The sequence below is a fragment of the Alligator sinensis genome, unplaced genomic scaffold, assembly GCF_000455745.1.
Source record: "Alligator sinensis unplaced genomic scaffold, ASM45574v1 scaffold29_1, whole genome shotgun sequence".
Taxonomy (NCBI): domain Eukaryota; kingdom Metazoa; phylum Chordata; order Crocodylia; family Alligatoridae; genus Alligator; species Alligator sinensis.
In genome coordinates, this window is record NW_005841933.1 from 1,586,247 (window position 1) to 1,607,376 (window position 21,130).

General features: G+C 40.9%; 1 protein-coding gene across 1 annotated transcript in view; it reads right to left on the reverse strand.

Moving 5' to 3' along the window:
• Positions 1-6: 6 nt before the first annotated feature.
• PLCL2 (phospholipase C like 2) overlaps positions 7-21,130 on the reverse strand; it is a 101,724-nt gene continuing 80,600 nt past the window's right edge. The window contains 2 exon segments of the mRNA XM_006039457.3: positions 7-4,411; positions 18,620-18,729. Coding sequence (XP_006039519.2) covers positions 4,232-4,411; positions 18,620-18,729 — 290 coding nt within the window. The 3' untranslated portion in view covers positions 7-4,231.

The following is a 21,130-nucleotide window of genomic DNA, read 5'->3' on the forward strand; positions in this document are numbered from 1 at the left end:
ACTGAAATCCTAGTTCTACTGAAGTCCCTGGGCTTATACCACTGACTCAGCGAAGCCAGGATTTCAACTGTAGAGCTCAACTCTGAACTCCACTTCTGCAATCCAAATGGTGTAAAAGGACTAAAAAATGGGTTGATTTTTACAGTTAAGTCTTCCTTTTGGGCAGGAGAATCCCTGAATTGTACAATTCCTGAATTTGCTCTTCTATCATCCTTCTTTCAGCCCAATGTGCAGACAACATGTCAAAGGCACAGCACACCCCCACTGGCTCCATCGATTGTTGAGGCATCTCTAAACTATGAAATGGCCGCTGGTTGTCTCCAGGATTATGGAGCCGTAAAATTTGTACTGCATACCCTTCTCAGCTGTCCTTGATGATTCCTGAGAACAGCTGGAGACTGAGATCACAGTTTAGATGAACACCTAATTTGGGCAGGTCTAGTCGTATCTTTCAGTTCTTTTACTGAGCAAAATACACAGTCAACATTTAAATGACAAATCGTGTCTTTGTGACCTTTTTCTCAGTGCAGTAGTGTTTTCTTTTTGGATGATACTATATTTGACCTGTGCCTCTACAAATATCCTAATTTGCTTACTATTGTTTGCCAGGGCTGAGCAAAAGAAGAAAGGCAGTTCATTGAAGAACAATATTATTTTTGGGACCATTTATCACAATTCAAATTTATATAAGCAATTCATGCATTTAATGGTACATGAAAGAAAAACTACTAAAAACAGTGTGTAAATTTAAAGCGAACTATAATTTGATTTTTTTTCTTGTACTGAATACTTGGAAAACAGCCACCAGTGTCTTGCTTTATGACCTGAAAATGAAGTGTTAAGGATAAAACGGCAATTAAATTAAGATGAAAAGACTCTTTGGTGAGAAGATACAATTGAGGAAATATGGATTAACAAATTGGGTCCTTGCTTAACAATCACAGTGTCAGAGAGAAGTAGGGATAGACAGGACCCCAGAAGGTCATCTAGTCAAACTCTCCTGCTCAAGGCAGAATCATACCTGACTAAACCATCTCAGTCAAGTGTTTGTCTAGCCTGTTAAAAATTTCCAAGGATAGAGATTTCATAACCACTCTGGATAAGCTGTTTCAACACTTAGCCACTTAACAGTAAGAAAGTTCTTCCTAATATCCAACCTAAATCTCCTCAGCTGCAATTTGAGACTATTACTCCGAGTGTCATTTCCCATGGCCACAGAGAATCATTTGTCTCTATCTGCTTTATAACCACCCTTCAGATATTTGAAAATCATTATCAAACCTCCCTCAGTCTTCTCTTCTCCAAACAAAATAATCTTAGTTCTTTCAGCCTGTCCTCATGAGGCATCTTTTCCAGACATCTAATAATTGTTGTTGCCCTTTCCTGGATTCTTTCCAAACTGCCAGCATCTTTCTTGAAGTCTGGCACCCAGAACTGGACATACTACTCCACAGGAGGTCTCACCAGTGCCAAATGGAGTGGAAGGATTACTTCCTTTAATTTGCAAGCAATGCTACAATTAGTAGTGTGTGCTTTCGTGTTTTTTTGCAACAAGATCACACTGTTGGCTTATTCAGCCTAAGGTCCATTGTAACCTTTAGGTCCTCCTCGGCAATACTGCAAGTTCACCAATCATTCCCCAGTCTGTGTTTGTGCATGCAACTGTTTCAGCCTAAGAGCAGGATCTTGCACTTGCTAAAATTAATTCAATTGATTTTAGACCATTTATCCAGGTCATTCTGAATCCTAGCTCTACCCTCTAGAGTGCCCTGCAACTACCAGTTTGGTGTTGTCTGCAATATTAAGCAATACCAGATCCAGGACGGACCCCTGGTGAATACCACTTGATTCTTCTATCCAACTGGACATCAACCATTGATAACTACTCTGTACATGACGATTTACTGTACTTTCATCTAATCCACATATTCTTAGCTTACTAATGAGAATGTCATGGGAAATGGTGTCAAAAGCTATTATAGCAACCACTGCTACCCCCATTCAGAGCCCATCACCTTCTCATAAAAGGAAATTAAGTTGGTCAGGCATGACTTGCCCTTGATGAATCCATGCTGGTTTTCCTGCTCATCTTGTTCTCCTCTAGGTGCTTAAAAATAGATTTGTTGATGACTTGCTTCATGATCTTTCCTGATATGAAGGTCAGACTGACTGGTCTATAACTCCCCATATTCTCCTTATTCCCTGTCTTAGAGATGTGCGTTATGTTTGCCTTTTTCCAGTCATGCAGGACCTCACCCAACTTCCATGTGTTTTCAATGGCTTCAAAATTACCTCAGCCAACTCCTTCAGTACTTGAGGATGCATCCTGTCCAGCCCTGCTGACTTGAAACCTTCCACCTTCTCTAAGTAATCCATAACAGGTTATTCCACTATTCTAGGCTACTTATCTCCTCTCCTATCTTTGCTGCCAATTTGACTTGGCATCTGGTATTTGGTCTTACTCATGAAGACTGAACAATAGCATCTGCTGTTATGATTTCAGAAGTCTGTACTTCATTCTTCTGAATGCAATATGCATGCTTCTTGTAGATTTCCAAGTCCATGTGATCTTTTGATGCATCTTCTCAAGTATAAACCATTTTAAGGCATTATAGTACATACAGAACAGGACTATGTATGAATAATGTATAAAAAGAAACTTTCCTTCAAGGAATGAATCCAAAAACCTTTTGTTAAATGGTTAAACATGTTACATAAACAAATATTGTATTTAATTATACTTTTTTGTTTTATTTAAGCACATCACAATGGAGTGATTCTTTTTTTATGACTTACTCTTTTTCTTTTCTCTCTCTCTCTTTTTGGGGACAAATTTTATTGGTATTGGATACCTATAGGGTGTGCATGGATTTATGATTTACTGTTTCATGGGCATTTGAACTGAAAGCACAGTCACCAAGTTAAAACTCCCCATGATCCACTTCAACTCATGCATTACATCTCTTTTGGTGGTAAATTCAACAGACTTTGCAGGCTCAGGGCCTTGTTTTGGTAACTAAAAAAAATAATGTGCTGTAAATGTACCTTAAAACTAAAAAAAACAGTATTTATTTCTCAATAAAAATCTCTCCCTGCTGAAAAAAATGCATGTTAGTTTTTGTATGAATATGCTTAATTTTCTAATTTATGTACTGCATGATATACTTCACATTATTGTCAAATCAGAAGAATTAAGAGAAGAAACTTGGCTGGTATAGCTATTTTACACTGAGAATATTAGCCACTGTACCTTTACCTAAAGTAACAGCAATAAGTTTTTTTACAAACCTGCTAGATGAGTTATTGCCTATTCTGTAAGGAAGAAAATACTTGAAAATCAAAAAATAAAAAACGTTAAAATTTTAGTTAAAAGCTTTACTTGTCTGGGAGTAATATCATAAAACTTTTTTTAATGTGAGCACTTCACTTCACAAAATGAAAAATTATTTACAACATTTTACTTGCAGTTTGGTCACTTTTACATTATGTATACACGTTTGCAGAAGTTCTTAGGCAGGAATAAGTATGTATCTTCTGACAGACTATCAGACGGATTGCACATTTTTCCTTTTATGCAATGGCTCTCCTATAGTGCACTGATGAGTCAGTGAGCACTGTCTAATTACATTCTCTTTTTTATTATGGCTCAACAATAAAAAACAACAAAACAATACCACTTCAAAACCAAATACTTCTGAGTGTCTGAATTACACATTCTGTAAAAGCTGTGGATTTATATTATTGGCCCTGATTTTCACAAATTAGGTGTACAATTACATATCTGATTAGCACAAGCATGTACTGAATTGTGCATTAAAAAAAAATCAAGGATTTGCACACCTAACTGTTTGAAAATCAAGGCACCGTGTCAACTTCTAACCTGTGAACCCACCTTCACCTAAGTCACAGCTCATTTTCCTTAAGAAAAAGCAGTTTTCTGTGTGGAACTACAATGAACTTTTCAGCACACTGTTACTGAGTTATGACATCTTTTATACATATACAGTAAATTTTGGCCAGCAATATAATTTCTGTGTTAAACAATGTCATTGCCTTCACCCGCAGAATTGCTACGTACATTCACAGTTTCAACAGATTGTAATTAGCTTCTCCAGTTGTGCTTTAAAAATTCCAAATATTTTTTTCAAGAGTACAAGTGCAAAGCAGATGCCTGTGCAGCTACAATTGGTCACAGAGTTATAAACTCCATAATTATGAGCAGAATGTTCTCTCAGTCTCCAGTTTCATCACCTGCTTTCTCAGGTATGGCCTCCAAGCTTCGACGGGGCTTTGAGATTTCTGTGTTTTCAGTGCCTCGTTTATTAAGTCCACATGAAAGTGCGGCATAATGGATTTGCTTCAAGTTCTCCGATGCCTCATTTTTAGCATACTTGAGAAGATCAGCTTGTCCCTGCAAGAACAAATGCGGTTAAAATATCCAGTCAAGAAGATTCCTTGCAGTTCCAATTTTGTTGTACAATTGTTGTGTGCTTTAAGATCAAACCCAGATTACTTTGTGTTAGCAAGAAGCTATGCCATTTATTTGCTCCGGAGTCAACTGGCTAAATAAACAAAAGAACAGGAACCTTCTCTAGTCAACAGTTTGCAACAAAGGGATTTGTGCTATAGTTTAACCCTTGCTATTTTTTAAATTTGTGTGCTCAGAAAATTGTAATAATGATTGACTTGTTTCACACAGCAGTTGGGATCATGTGTGGGGGGAGGTCTGGGACCATGTGATGTGTGTGTATGCACAAGTGTGTGTGTCCTTGCATGTGGGGGAAGGTTGAGGTTTTCCAGGTCACTTCACTTTATTCCATACTCTATTGACATGCGGGAATCCACAAGATGAACAAGGGCCCGTGTTATGGTCTGTTTTCTTCCTTGAAAACCTGTATGCAGAAGACTTGAAGGGGGGCTACTGCAGAGGCAAAGGAGATGGTGCTATATTTGCACTCTCATGTATGAATACATAGGATGATACAGGCAAGTTTGGTCACTGTCTGGATACACCAGATTGGCAGGCTACCTACTAAAAGAATGTTACAGTATTTGCATTTTACAGCTGATGAAGTGTCAGGAATCTATGTAATCAAAATGCACTAAATTATTTTTCTTTGAGGCACACAAATGGGAGACCTAAAAAAAGAATTAAAAGGGGATGGGGGGAAGAAACCCCCAAACCCACCCTTCTTGAAACTGCCAACACCAGTTCAGACTATGGGGAGAATAAGCAACTGGGGACAGATTCGCCCCCCCGCCCCCCCTTCCAAAACCCCCAAAACAAACCCCAACATAACGACCAGAAAAGTAAATAAAAACCATTCCAACTGAATAAATGAGTCATATTAAGAGTACATCTGTTTCTAGCACGTTTCATTCAGTGCATTAATTAAAATGGTTTTTAGAACTTGAATCAAGCTGTTTATATTATATGTGGGGTTAACTCTGCTTATTAAGGTTGTCAGACTTATAAGACCGTTTTCATTTGTTTATAACTTTATCAAATTTTAACCATTTGCATTGGGATTTTCCATACTGGTTCCATGTAATCTTTTGGAAAATTTTAGCCAAAGTAGTTCGTCCATTTCTGAGAACAAGGCTAAGGAAAAAACATTGTTTCCCCATATTAAAAATAAATAAACCAAATACCTTGGGATGGGATATATATTTTTACATGTGCTCTGGGGGCCACTTTAAGTAAAGTGGCTCCAAGAGTTGCTCTACTTAAAGCACCCACTGTGTCCCAAGTCTCAGCGTTCCCTCATTTCAAAATGGTGGTGGGGGCACTTTAACTAAAGTTCATTGAATGAGCTTTAGCTAAAGTGCTCCCACCACCATTCTGAAGCACAGGGATGCTGAGATACAAGACGCAGAGGTTGCTGGAGTGCGCTAACTAGCATGCTCCAACTGACTCGATTAATCGAGTCTGCTCCAACGCGCTGTTATTACAGTGCACTGGAGCAGCCTCTGCACATATCTACAGGCACTCAAATGAGACTGAGAAGTCCTCAGTTTGTTAATGCACTATATGCTTCTGATTAACAAAACAAATTACTACTATATGCCAGTAGGAACGTAAATACACTGACGCCGGGTGGTCATTCATTCTACTTTGATAGAGATATATACCATGCTCTGAAAATCTATGATTCAAGGCCAACATATAATATATACTTAAAGCACCCACAGTGTCCCATGCCTCAGTGTCCCCACATTTCAAAATGGTGGTAGGGTCACTTTAACTAAAGCTCATCGAATGATACTTTACAGAAAAGTATACAAGACACCTTTCTGCAAATGCTAGCTTAGCTTTCACTCATTTCTTGACTACGTAAAATAGCAGAGCTTTTTTTGTTGTTGTTGTTGCAAAAAGCTCAGGAAGACCACAACAGGTCAGATTGTTTTTAACACTATAGCTTCCTATATGAAACTTATTCTCATATATGCAAACCTAAAAAAATGAAGCAGGTCTACCACATTCAATGTAAGATGGAGGAAAATAAGGAAACAAAGCAGCTTTTCTATCCCAGTAAAAATCTGCCTCTGAGAGACTACAAATTCCTGGAGCAGTTCCAAAACCAAATCTAAAAGGCAGTGTAGGGTCTATGGCATTAGTTTTACCAGGCTTTTTCTTTTGAAGATCCAAATCTGGGTTAGGTCATAATTTAAATGAACTGAACTCTGAACCTAGTCTCCACTGGAAAACGGTCCACATAACAAAGGCACACTTAGAACCAACAAGATGGTAGTAGTAAAAAAAATTCACTGATGTCTACTTTGTGTTTAACATTTGTTCATGCTTTATCAAATGAATTCAGTACAGGACAGTTGTGTTAGGCCAGGCGTTCTCAACCTTTTTAGATACAAGACACCTTTCTGTAAATGATAGCTTAGCTTTCACTCATTTCTTGACTACATAAATTAGCAGAGGTTTTTTTGCTGTTGTTGTTGCAAAAAGCTCAGGCAGACCACAACAGGTCAGACTGTTTTTAACACTATAGCTTCCTATTTCAAATATCTGGGTTTGTCTTATGAATCACATGTCGGTGTTTGTACATCTAATATCAGGGGCACCTTTAAAGGATTCTCACCTTTAAAGGATGCTGCATCATGTGGGTTGAGAATCACTGTGTTAGGCAGCTGTATACTGACTCTTTAAATATACCACACAACAACACTGATAATCATTCATAAACTGTTTAAACAAGATAAGCAAAATCCACAACAGGATGTGAGTTAATATGCAGGGCCAATTACATTTCTTTTATGTATTTATATTCTCATTGACCTGAATCATACTTTGGAAAAGCAAGTTCAGCAACATGGAAAGCATTAGTTTGCTTTGATGATTTCAGGTAAGAGGCGCACCACTGTTTGATGTCAGAGTTTGTAAAACTAATTTTAAAAAGGGGAAACACTCTTTTCCACCCCAACTGTGTGAAACTAGATTAATGACTTTGATTCAGTGTGACACAAGAACAAGCAGACTATTTCAATGTTTCTACATTTTTACTATATAGTGAGTACTTAATAGGAGTGTGCAAAGCAGGCCCTATTCGATTTGGATTTGATGCTGATTTGGAGAATCAGTGATTCAGACATAGACACAGCTTTAAAAGTTTTTCTACATACCTTGAGGTAGCAGGTGTGGCTTGTGATCAGTGCGATGCTGGGGCGGATAGTGTGTCCCACAGGAGTACAGGGGGACCTCCATGTGCCTGGCAGAGAACCCAGAAGTGGACTGGTCCACAGTGGACCAGTCCACTTCTGTGTGTGCTGGGGAGCATGCTGGGGGCCCCCGCTGTGCCCCCCTGGCTCAGCGATTGGCCACAGGGGGACTCCGGGTGCCCCCCCCCGACCCAGGAGGCACCAGTCACTGAGCCGGGAGGGCGCAGGGGCCTCCCCCGCGCGTTCCCCAGCAGACCCAAAAGTGGACTGGAAGTGCTTCTGGTCCATTTCCGGGTCTGCTTCCAGGAGCCCCCTGTGCTTCTGTGGGACACTCTATGCACCCCTGCATCGCAGCATTCATGAGCCCCTGCTACCTAGAGGTATGTAGAAAAAACATTTAAAGCCGTCTCTACGTCCAAATCTCTGAATCGATTCGGAGGGTTCCAATTCGATTTGGAGAGATTAAAGGGTTCTCTGATTCGATTCGGATTTGGAGAATTGGGCCGAATCTCCACTGAATCAAATCAAGGACCAAAGCTTTACGCAGCCCTAGTACTTAATCATATTTTTGTCACAGATTTCACAGTACAATGCAACTGTTATCTTTACTACTGTATATTTGATACAACTTGACAAAAGGAAAATTGAGGGGCTGATACAGTGAGTTTCTGTGCTACATTCTGAATTTTTCTTATCCTAAGTAGAAATAAGATTCCACCTTCGGCCATATTTGGGCTCATACAAAAATACCCCAGACAAAATACTACAATCCAGTGCGGTGCCTTTATTTGTTGTTTTCTGTTTGTCAGGAGACAGTGCCGGGCCACTGGATTGGCTGGCTAACACCTAGGACTCACTGATATATATGCTAATATGCAACAACTTTTCTCACTCACAATAGGGATGGTACTGCCATCTCAATACAATACAATTTAGCTCAAGTTTTTATGGTGGTTAAATGCATATGTGTTTTATGTGTTCATATGTTTTATGTGTTATGCGTTAGTGCATATGTGTTCTCTGCACTATGTGTACATAAGTGTGCATACACAGACTGAGCATGTTCAGTAGCCGATGTGTTGGGCAGACCCATTCTGGATAAACAGGCTCCCTCTACACATGCAGGTAAAGAAAGGTGTGATGGGATCTAATGCATAATCATGCCTCCTGCCATGCCACACATGCATAGCAGGCAGCATGATTGTGGGATCAAGCATCATGCCTCATTGCTGGTGTAGGGGGAGCCCAATCCCAGACTCCCTCTGCACCAGCAAGAAACAAGCTCCCATGGCTGGGAGGCCCCTCCGTTTAGGGACTTTCAGCTGCGGGGGTGCCCCATGCACCCCTGGGGCTAGGGGATCATTACTGCCATGATCTCCCAGGCCTGGTTCACCCCTGCAGATGGAAGTCCCATCAGCCTCTGCTACATGTACAAATTAAAGCTCAATAGCAAACTCCTATAAAGTTACTACACATTTTCAAGGTCTAACTTTATAGTTGATTGGAGCTTTTTATGGCATGATAGCTACTTTGCATGTGTAACTGGTCTTAAGGTAATTGCACAATTAACCAGTTTATTGTGTGACACCTGTAACATGTAGAGAGGGCCATAAAGATGTGTAAGTCATGAAAATGTAGCTTCCAGAAATCCATGACTATGGTGGGAATGCAGCTAACTGAGTGGTTAGAGCACTTACTCAAAAAGTGGGAGAGCTGTCTGCCCTTGAGTCCCACTGAAATAACAGGGAGTCAAGACTCAGCACCACAAAGAACCAGCCCCTAATTGTAAAAACACTGAAATTCAAAATTATCACTCCCAAACAATGGTTTAAAACAGTGGTTCTCAAACTTTTTAGCCTCAAGGCCCTCCTCTATAACTTTTCTGAATTTTGTCTATTTGCCATGTGTCCTTGTTCCTTCACTACTTCAGTGCAAACACCAGTGGCAAATTCTAGAGAAGGCTGCCAGGCTCCTCCTCCTCTTCCTCTGGACAGGAGACACTTCTTCAGGTAGCTGTATACTCTGAGTCTCCACAATGTTGCCCCATGAGTCCTTGACTATCCCAGATTGCTTCAAGAATATCAGGAAGATCTGTGTTCAGTGTGACAATCACAGTGATAGGAGGTTTGTAGAAGCCAGTCTGTGCAAACATGGTCTTAACACCCTTCAGCTGTTTTATCATCATAGATTGCATCTCTTTAGAGCGAGGCTTTTAGTCTTTGTCTGGAAAATATAAGCACCACTACAGTCTGTATAATGAAAAATCATTAATATAAATGTGACAGGTCAGCTATGCAGATGGAGAAAACTTAATCCAACAGAATGGATTCAAGAATCAACTATTGGGACTTTCAGATTGGAAACTTTGTTTATAGTAGTTAACTTTAAAATGTTGCCAAAATACACAATAAAGAGTGTGTGGCACAAGCATTAACTTCTATTGAGAGCAATTATATTACACTAAGGATGAATTTAGGCACTAATTGCAAATTAGAAAGGAAGTAAAACTTTGGGAATGGCCATTTTAACATGCATGTAATTAATAGGCTTGACTGTTTCTATGGGAACTTTTTAATAGAAATATTGTCAAACATATTTTTCCTATTTTATCAAATTTTCCATTACATCAACTGTAGTCCAGTTGTCTCAATTAAAAAAAGATCAATATCTATGACTTGAGGGTGAAATGCAGCCTTGATTTGTTTAGAAAATGTATCAGCTTAATGGTATGTTCCTAGGCTTTCACTGTGAAGGACCAGAGACTGACTCTCAGGGGTTTTAGCCTCCAGTTGTCTTCCAAACAACATGACTTTACTTTATTGTAAAAAGTTATAGTTTTTGAGAAACAAGCTGATTTTAAATAGCCAGGGAGAACTGCAGGGGAACCCCATCAGAAAAACCCAACAATTTTTATTCTTTCTAATTCCTTCCCTATGTGATTTTTAAAATTCTTTCTTTCCAGACTGATTTTTATTTTAGGGCTCTGAGGTTTTCATTCCCATAGACTAGAGCACCTTTTCCCTAAAAGAAATTGGAGAAATTAACTGGGAGTCTAATATAATAAGCTGAAACTTTTTTTCCCCCAGTTCTTAGTTGAGAGAAGGGTGGGAGAGCTGATGCTTTATATATTGTTAACTCTCTTTTTGTTTAACATACTGAACTTGGGTCTGTCAAACAAGTAGGATGAATATGCTTACCCCTCAGCTGGGAAGCATGTAATATTTCGTCTTAAGATATTCTTAAACATCAGAGAAGAAAAAGAGAAGTTCCTTACCAGAAACAGGATTTATATAAGATGTGTTGAGCATAGGCACATTTCACTGGGTGTGTGCACAATGGGTCTCAAGCCCTTTGAGCTTGAGACTATTTTGCCTTAGCATGATCCAGATGGTGTGCATGAACCCCACCTCTTCCTGTGGTTTGTATTATGGACATAACTGTCTGCTTTTCCACGCCTCATTTCCTCTCAACTGCCATGTCCCAGTATAGTAGTGTTTGTGGCATGATGTAGCTGTGATGACCAGGGAACATGCGAGAAGCATGGGGTTTTTTTTACTTGTATTGAACCAAATGTGAAACTGGGAGAGATGTTAGTTACAGCCTAAGCTAAATACCAGATAAAACAATGACTTTTGTGTAAATCCATTATGTAAATGAAAATAGTCATTTAAAGCAGGGGAAGAGGTTGCAAGTCTTGAGCAAAGAGAAGCTAGCAGAAGTAGCTAGAAACCAAGTAAGGAGCAGTAATTAAATATGAGAATAAGACTGTTCAAAGAGAGAGAGCATTATTATGATATGTGAAATCCAGAGAAGTTAGCAGAGGGAGGCAAGTAAATTGTAATGAACCATAAAGCCACTGTTCATGGTTTTTCCTGGTCAATAAAGTTAAAAATTGTTGTTCCCAGGCCTGTCTTTTGAAGGAATTTTGTAGGGTTCTCTTGAGTAAAAGGACTGTGAGGTAATATGGAGAGATGGTTCTATTAAAAAGCACTCTCCTGCTGGGGACTGGGTGTTTCATTTTTCTGAGAGAGCTTTTTCTGAGGTTTAGCTGTTAATTACTTTCCATTAATTAATTAGTTTCCATGAGGGCATTTAGTGCATTGGCTGATAGATCAGAATCAGTGCTAGGCATGAATAGGATCCATGGATTCTGATAGTTTCACTGTGGGGTGTGGCGACTGTGTTGACTCGTTTTGCTTCTGCTGTTCCACTTAGTATTTGTTGATCAGCAGCGAGTTTCTTTCTAATGATGAGTTGGGTGGGTTTGGAGGTTGTTTAAAAGCCTCGCACAGAAAAGGGAGGGAGGGGGAAAGATTTCTCTCAAGGTTCGGTCTTCAAGTATACGCTCTAACTGTCTGATGATCCTTCTTATAGCTTCTAGTGTGGGATGGTATGTGACAATGGGGTTCGGGGTTAGCCAGGGGGTTTTCTTTTTGTATGGTTTGTCCAAGATTTTTTTTAGATGGCATAGTTTCATAGTTGGTAGGGTCAGAAGGGACCTGAGCAGATCATCAAGTCCGACCCTCTGCCATGGGCAGGAACGAGTGCTGGGGTCAAATGACCTCGGCTAGGTGGCTGTCTAGCATCCTTTTGAAGACCTCCAGGGTAGGAGCAAGCACCATTTCCCTTGGAACTTGGTTCCAGCTCCTAGCCGCCCTGGCTCTGAAGTAGTGCCTCCTGATATCTAGCCTGAACCTACTCTCAGTCAACTTATGGCCGTTATTCCTTGTTACTCCCGGTAGTGCTTGGGGGAACAGGGACTCTCCCATAGCTTGTTGGTCCCCCTTGGCCAGCTTGAAGGCCACCAGATCCCCTCTCAGCCTTCTCTTGTGGGCTGAGTAGATGTAGTAGAAATAGAATTCAGTGATAATCTGAGATATAAACTTGGAGCAAATGACCAAAGATATCTTATCTAGATAGAGAACAATATGGAAAGGATTTACTATCAATGCTTGGATCTCTCCCACTCTTCTTGCCAAGAAGATAGCCACCAGGAAGGCTGGAGTGGTATGCCTTGGATGGTAGCTCCATGAGAGATACGAGTTCTAGGTTCAGAGCTTACTGGACTTTCCCTACCCATGGGACAAGAACTGCATTGGAAAATGACCCTGTGCTAAAATTTCCCTCCCTCCTTCCCCCTACCACATGCAGAAGGACTTGTATTACTTGCTGGAATTTATGGCAAACCGATCAATTTCTGCACCCTCTCCCATTTGCAAAGACAACCTGCAGGACCAAGTTCTGGATTTCCCACATGTGGTACAGGGATATGTCTCTGCTAAGGCTGTCTACTTTGGAAGTGTGCCACTGAGAGATGCATCTTATGCATGCCCCAGGACTCATGGTGACCAAAGGCCTTGCATCTTTTTGTTAATGTGAAACATGGCAATGGTATTGTCTGACATGCTTTCAGTACTGCCTTAAGCTTCAGCATTTTAATATGAAGTTTTGTCTCCTTGGATGACTATAGCCTTTTCATCTGAAGGTGGTAATATATGCTCCCCCTCTAGTAGGAATTGTCAGTCATGATGGTCACCCATGCTGGGAGGAAGGGAATGGGACTTCTTTGTAAACACTGGATGGTTCCTTCTGTCATGCAAGTGAAGACCTGAGCAGCAGGGGAAATCATCCCTTTTGCCAGCTGCTAACGGGTGCTGAAAAGAAGGTTCCATGACAAGAGTGCTTCCTCTTATGAAAGCACTGGGACTTTCTCAGTAGCTCCTACAGTTGAGGTAGATGGATAGATATATATGCAGAACAGGAACAGAAGACTTCTTTATATATATAGATAGATCTCTGTGGGTGTGTGCATATGTGTGTGTGTGTGTGTGTAGATAGATAGATAGATCTACACACACACACACACACACACACACACACACACATATCTATATAAATCTATCAATCAATCAATCTAATATATATAAATAAAAAAGTCTTCTGTTCCTGTCAGAAATGTATGCCCATAATATGACTGGTAAATTTGCTTTCATTTGAGGGTAGGTGTGTAAATGCAGAGGTTATCTTACAGGTGGCGTAATGTCTCATTGGTCTTGAAGCTTCCTTTTGAAACGAAGTCATATTGATGTTGTACCTCTTGAAAATCTACACCCTTGAAGCCAAGAATCTATGGCCACGGAGTGTGAAGTGATATCCACTGCATTTAAAGCAACCCACAGGGATATCCTGGCCACCAACAGAATCACCAACTAAGGAAGGGCACTTGATGCCTGAAAATTTGTCCAACAGTTCCCCCAACTATACACTTGTTCTAATAGAAAAGATATCACAGAAAACCCTTGCCTCATACATTTCCTGGACTATCAGGGTACAAATATACTCCAACACTGCTAAGGCAAACAATGCAGTCTTCTGCTATTCTAGAACAGCAGGTTTTTATAGCAGGAGGGTAGAAAATATGCAGGCAGAAATTAAAAGCTAAACGATGATGCCAAGAAAAGATACAGTGGAGGCCAATCATTAGAATGGAGTATATATGTAAAACAAAGCATACTAAAATGTATAGCGTCTTGCTGCATTTCCAGTTACTAGTTTGCAAATATCTATTGTGTACAATCTACAAGCAGCTTGTGTTCAACTGTGATAATCTGGAGCCATTTCTTTTCATAAAACAATCTGTATACATTGTTTCTAGCTTATTTTGGGGCCCTCCAACAGACTTTCCTTTTCACAACATAAATCCAATATTTGTATAACACAGAAATATATTTAAAGGAGAAAATAATTACCCACAGGTTATCCTGTTCACCAATACTGGAAGAAGAATTAACCTGACATTCTACTAAATCAGTCAGAAAAAAATTGCCAATGTTGGAACCGTGATGGTTATTAAAGTGCTCTTTTGGAGAGGAAGAGCTTGAAACTGTTGGATGCACTCAGAAATCATAAAGGAAATTAGGGGTTTTAAATGTAAAGTCCAAAATTCTGCAATAATAATATACTTAACTACCTTTCACAAGACTATATAGATATTTAGGATGTTTCTTATTTTGCTATTCTCCAATTATACATTTTGGGGTCAATATATCAAATTCTAAGGAGCTCTGTTATTGCCAAAAAACTATAATTTGTGGATCAACGGGGACAGGAAGTGAATGAATGTCTCCATACTGAAAACCAGGGTATAAACTGTACTCACAGGAAAAAATTATCTTCCTCCTTCATTTATAGAAACTCAATATAAAATACTTATCAGTGTGTATTTTACACTGCATGAGTTACCCTGATATAGTTCAGTCCTCCAGATTTATGCTGGATAAACTATGCACAAGAGAGATCAGTGTTTCAGTAGTAAATTTCTGAATGAAATACATGCATATAAACATGATTCCCACTGCCTATGAGACACACGAGGGACCGCTAAGGCAGTTAGCTTATGCAAACATTTTTTGCTGCACAGGCTAGTAGATTCTTACCTTGCTAAGAACAATTTTACACTAGCTCTCTGCATCAAAATAAGAAGTGTGAGTGGGGGTATCAATGTTCTGGGGAGCTATGTCAACTAACATGGAGTCTGCAACTAGAAAGAACTGAATGGGCTGAATCCCTGTGCAAGGAAAACAAGGTATTCAGCCCAGTCAAGTGTTCCTCCAAAATTACTCATCACTTTTGACCATCTTGGCTTCAGTCCACCCCTTTCTAAGATAAAACAGATCTTGGTTATTCAGAATGTAAAACATGTACCTTAGGGCTGGATTGAAGTCGAGATAGTCAAAAGCGATGAGTAATTTTGAAGGACCCACTTGACTAGATTGAATATATAGTTTTCCTTGCACAGGGATTCAACTCAGTCAGTTCTTCCTAGCTGCAGATCCCAAATCTAGCTTGAAGATTCCTCTTCCTTTAAATGGAAGCAAATTAAGTGCTTGCTTACAATATTAAAGTCACTAAATTGGTCTGTTCCCAAATCAATTAACTGTTTGTATTTGGAAATGCTGAGGCAAACACAAATTTGTGAACAGACAAACATCTGTTGGTAGTATCAGAGTTCCCAGTATACTGAACCAGTTTGCTCTGATATTATTTCTGCTTCAGGATTTTTCTTCTAATTATACTGTTACATTTGTAAGAGGTGATTAGATTCTTCTCCTATAAGGTTTCAAGTATTTCCTTAGCAGACAATTTTTCTTCTGTTGAAACCCACGATTGATAGCTTACAAGTGCCCACCACCCCGACCTTTAAATCAGCTAGCACAGAGACCAACAGCATTGCAGACATGGTGGTTCAGACTCTCCTTTGAATGCTACAAGTCTTCTAGGCACTGTGAGAACATGTTTGGCTTGTACAGCCATGCTGAAGTCCATACTGTCATAGTTGCTTTGTAACTGCTGCTTTAGCCAGCCAAAATAAAGCTACCATGGATATAACTCCTGCCACAGTTTAGGCATATATCACCAGAGATGAGAGGTTAATTAAAAGGCTCATTGGTCTGTTCAGTAAGGTAGCTACTCTGAACTGGTTGTGTTTCTTCTCACAGGAGAGAGTTTCATCTGAGAAGAAACAAACTGAACATTAAAGACCTTCTTTCCAAAGGAATGTCTGTGGCTTGATAACCAGGACAATTTTAAGGACACAGCTATTCAGTACTATAAATAGCCAGGTGTACTATTAAGTTCCTTTGGTTCCCTGACTCCTAGCACATTTCCTACAGAAGTCATGATACCACTCAGCTATTGCAAGAGACTCCCCACATCCCAAATGGAATTTCAGACATGGAAGTTCAGTTACTGCTGTTTCATGCGTAATTAAAATAAGTTTGGATATCCAAAACATCTAATGCCTAGGATGGAAAAGTGCAGCGAAGAACAATGCAAACCCCTATCCTGCCAGACCTCGATCCTGTCCTGAAATGACTACATGGCACCAGGAAGCAAGGAAATGATATCTGAGTACCCCACTTCACTCTAGGTACCCAGGACCCATCAGATGCAGCAGCAGAAGTAGCAATCCTGCCCTTCCTATCTTTAAACAGAACCTACAACTTTACCTTTGGAAACTGTTACTTCTAATGCACTTGTAAAACTAACTTGTTTGTTTGTGCCTAGTGTCAGGCTTAGTTTTATGATTATTTGCACAGTGTGGCTCAAAGATGACTAACAAACAATCAACAGCATAGCACAGCAAAGCCTAACATTGAAACAGGCAAGAAGAGTGGGAAAAGCCAGATACGGCTGAAGTTTTATATTTAACGACCTTTCTATAGTGCAGGGGTAGGCAATGTTTTTTGGCTGGAGTGCCGAAAACCCCCCACAATGCCTACCTTGGAAGGTGCCAGAGTGCCAGCATGCCAGAAAAACAAAATGAGGGCAGGGGGGTACAAGGCAGAATGTCCTGCTTGTGCCTCTTGTCTCCCACCCAAAGCCCCTGCCCCATAGCCCAGCTGCCCTGTGCTCCCTGCCCAAAGCCCCTGTCCCCCAGCCCAGGCTCTGTGGCTGTCAGCAGCTACCCTGATGCTGGGTAGCTGCTGGAGCCTAGGCTGCTCCCAGCAGGGCTTGCAGCGTCCCAGCTGCCCGCTGGAAGCAGCCTAGGCTCTGTGGCTGGCAGCAGTTACCCAGAGCCAAGGCCAGCTGCAGCAGAAAGGCTCCAAACAGCTGTACCAGGCTCCAGAGGCCAGGTATGAGCTTCATCCAGGCTCCACAGCCCTGGCATCAGCTCAATGCTGGCCGGGAGCGGGGGAGAGACTAGGGTTGCACTGCCTCAGGCCCCTCCCCTACTGCCTGCTCCGAGGCATGGGGGCACAAGCTGGTAGAACTGATGCAGGGGCTCTGGAGCCCAGAGCAGCTGTTTGCAGCCTCCTGGTTGCAGCTATCCCCGGCTCTGGGTAGCTGCTCCCAGTCGGCACCTGGGACGCTGCAAGCCCTGCTGGGAGCAGCCCGGGAGCTACCCAGAGCCGGGGCTGGCCGTGGCATGCGGAGCAAAATGGCCTTGTGTGCCATGCTCGGCATGCGTGCTGCAGGTTGCCGACCCATGTGATAGTGGGTGTAACAGGAATGCAAGTACGAATTTCTACTTTGACAGAAGCTGGAAGGAATTGATTTTCTCCAACTACAAAGGACTAAAATATGTGAGAGGCAGTGAAGAGCAACTAACCTTTTTGTAATTAAAACAGATTCAGGGATGAAATACTTGATTGGGTGTGAGGGGGGAATCTTTATTAAATTTAAATACGAAAATATTTAAAAATGAGGCTGGGGGGATTGAACTGGGGGAGCAAATTAAAGGAAACAGCTGTGCTAGCTATCAAACTGGTTTATTTTACTGTACTGAGACTAGATGTCAAATCTGAAAACTGTTCTGCATTTTAATTGGATAAGGGCCTCCATCTGAAAACTTTTTGTTAAACTGCTTCATGTTCAGTAAAAATGAAAACAAAATGTGCTTGCCAAAAGACAGAATTTCCAAGTCAAATATACTCAATTACTCAAATCACAAGTATTAATACATTTCTGTATCTGTCATTAAGCACTATTCATCACTGATTATAAGAGAGCAACAATTTCCTGTTTTCTGTGCATCTGCATTAATCTTAATGTCGCTGCTCTCTTTCAAATCACTGAACAAATTTGAATAGCAGCATAGTCTTCTCAGAGCCCTAATCACTCCATAGAAATCAATAATCGTTCTTCCATCCATACATGCAAGACTACAGTAGATCCTGCTAACATTAAAAGGCTTTCAGGAGGCAAAAAACAAATCAAACAAAAAACCTGAAAGACATTACAAAGGAAAAATTTACTCTACTTCCCCTAAATTCACTTTGACAGCTTGCTACACTTTCTAGATATGTGAACTTCATCTATAACAGTTCTAAAAGAAAAGAAATTGCAGCAGCATTATGACCTATAATGAAATACCAATGGCAATTGGTTAGAAGACAAAGCATGTATTCCATAATTAAAACTGTCAGCACAAGTGAAGAGATATTACCTTCAAGATTGTAATATTCCAGGTAAAACTCTCTACTGATTTTTGAAGCTTTCTCTCCTTTAAACCTTCCTTTGCTCCTATAGCTTGCAGGTTTTCATGGAACTCCATTGCTGTAGAGGGTGAAAAAAAGATTAAATTAGTATCTCTTGTACTTAAATCTGATTTTATGAAAGTTAGATTTCTTAGAAACATTTCATTTTAATAACTTCCTGGAGCTGCTGTCCAAAGCTATGATAAATCTCAACTAGAATAAGGAAAAGGTAAGAGCTTGAAAATAAAGTAATAAAAGAAAAATAAAAGCAAAGGAGAGGTGTAAAAGTTGGCCAAATGTTCTGTTTCTGTCATATAAACTTAACTAGCAAGTTGATGCATTTCTCTTCTCTAAGTAAAAGTCAGCATGTGTAAGTATTTATTGGGTTATAAAAAGTATTATCATACAGTAATAAATTACTTGTAATATATTTACTTAAATAATACACAAAGAGTTCAGCTATATTTACTGTGCAAAAAACGTGAAATATTTGCATTCAGCTTTGTTGCACTGTATTTAAAGGGCTTTTTGTGAGTCCCTATAGTATGGAAACAGTGAGAAATATCCTTTGACAATTTTTTTTTGCATTTGGTGTTTGACTATAGACCATATAATGTGCCCAAATCATAACATGCTGATTTCAATGAACAGCACAGATGGAACTTTACTTTAAGAAAAATAATTTGCCTTCAACATAGCTATTGTTTCATATCCTATATAGAAAATTGTAAATAAAACATTGTTATTTTCTTCATAATGGAGCTGTAGACCATCTTCATAATGGCACAGGCAATAGCCCAACAGACAGTTCAGCAGTGAGTTCTGCTAACGGTGAAGAATATGGTATAGGGAATCATGCTCTGTGAATTAGCTTTGGCATCATAAAGGAATGTTCAGGAACAAAGTGGACCTGTGGATGTGCCACTAAATATCAAACCACAACCAAGTAATCAACTCATTGCAATGTTATGGTCCAAAGGTGGGCACTTATTTCAGATGGCACACCACTTAAGTTCTTGTGAGCTGTTGGGAGCCACACACACACAGTCTTTCAGAAGAGATCGTCTTAACAAATTATAGGTAAAAAATAAATCATATATTAAAAATCAAGCATCTACTATAATGTATTTTAATTTTATTTCAAAAAATATTTTGGGGGTTTGAGGGGCTGCCTGTGAGCTAGGTCCTGAGAGCTGGCCTGGTGTGTCAGGGGGGGAATGGAGGGAGGCAGAGGCAGAGGGCCTGTGTAGGAGAACTCACCTGTGCATTGCAGTACAGGTGTGGTTGTCACTGTTGGATTTGAAATGGCATTCAAAGGTCTGTTTTTTTGGGAACTGACTTATAGGTACAGATAATATATGTATTATAAGGATTCAAGACAGGCACCAGGGGTTAACTGATTTCTAAGAGCCTGGGTTTCACGCATACAGTTCCATATAGCCCTGGAAGCAGACAGCCTGTCTAGCTCGACAAGGCCAATGGATGGACACAACCTAAGAACTGAGGGGGCATGTACCATGTCTAACATAACAAGGTCAACAAGAACACAAAGTCTGGGAACCAAGGGAGTATGTACTATACTGCTCATAACATGAGACAAGTGGCACCAGCTACAAGGCCTCAGAACAGGGGGGGGCCTGAGTCCCATTTTTGGGCAAACAGACCAAATTAGGAGAAGGCCCAGAAGGCTACATGGATGTGTGACCACAGAGAGACAACTATCCAGTAGAAGCTTCGGTAGCTGATTCGATTCAAAAGAGATTTGACCAGATTCGGAGACTGAATCTTCGAATCCAAATTGAATCAGGAGACCAAGTAAAAGCTCCAAATCAATTCGAAGCATCCAAATCGATATGGAAAACCTTCGGCTGCTTCGGTGATTCGGCCATAGACTAAATAGGCAGCTGACAGATGCCTCCAGCTGGTAAGTCTGTTGGTGTTGGGGGAGAGGGGAGGGAAAGGGTGTGGGGGAGGGAGGGAGGGATTGGGGCTGGGGCAGGATGCAGGTGCAGCTCACTCTAGGCAGAAGGGGGCAAGCAGCAGCAGGGCATAGCCCCCGCTCCCAGCACTTCTGCAGCCACATCCTGTACCTTGCGTGCCGCCTGACAAGTGGCAGCAGGGCAGAGCCCCTGCTCCCAGAGCTGATGTGGGCACAGCAGCACTGGGAGCAGATGCTATGCCCTGCTGCCTTCTGGAGCGAGTTGCACTTACATCACATGCCCTGCCCTGCACCAGCTGGGCAAGCAGCAGCAGGGCATAGCCCCCGTGGCTCCCCCCCACCGGGGCAGAGGAAGGCACAACTGGAAGAGCTGCAGGAGAAGCCCCCATGGCTGCCCTGCCCAGCCCCATCCACTGCCCGGCACTCTCTCGTGGCACTAAAAAAAAAAAAAGCCTTGCCTTTATTGGCTGTAGCAGCAGTGATTGGGGCCTCTGAGGGCTCATGGCAGAGGCCCTCTGTCCCTCCCCCCCCCCCCGGGGGG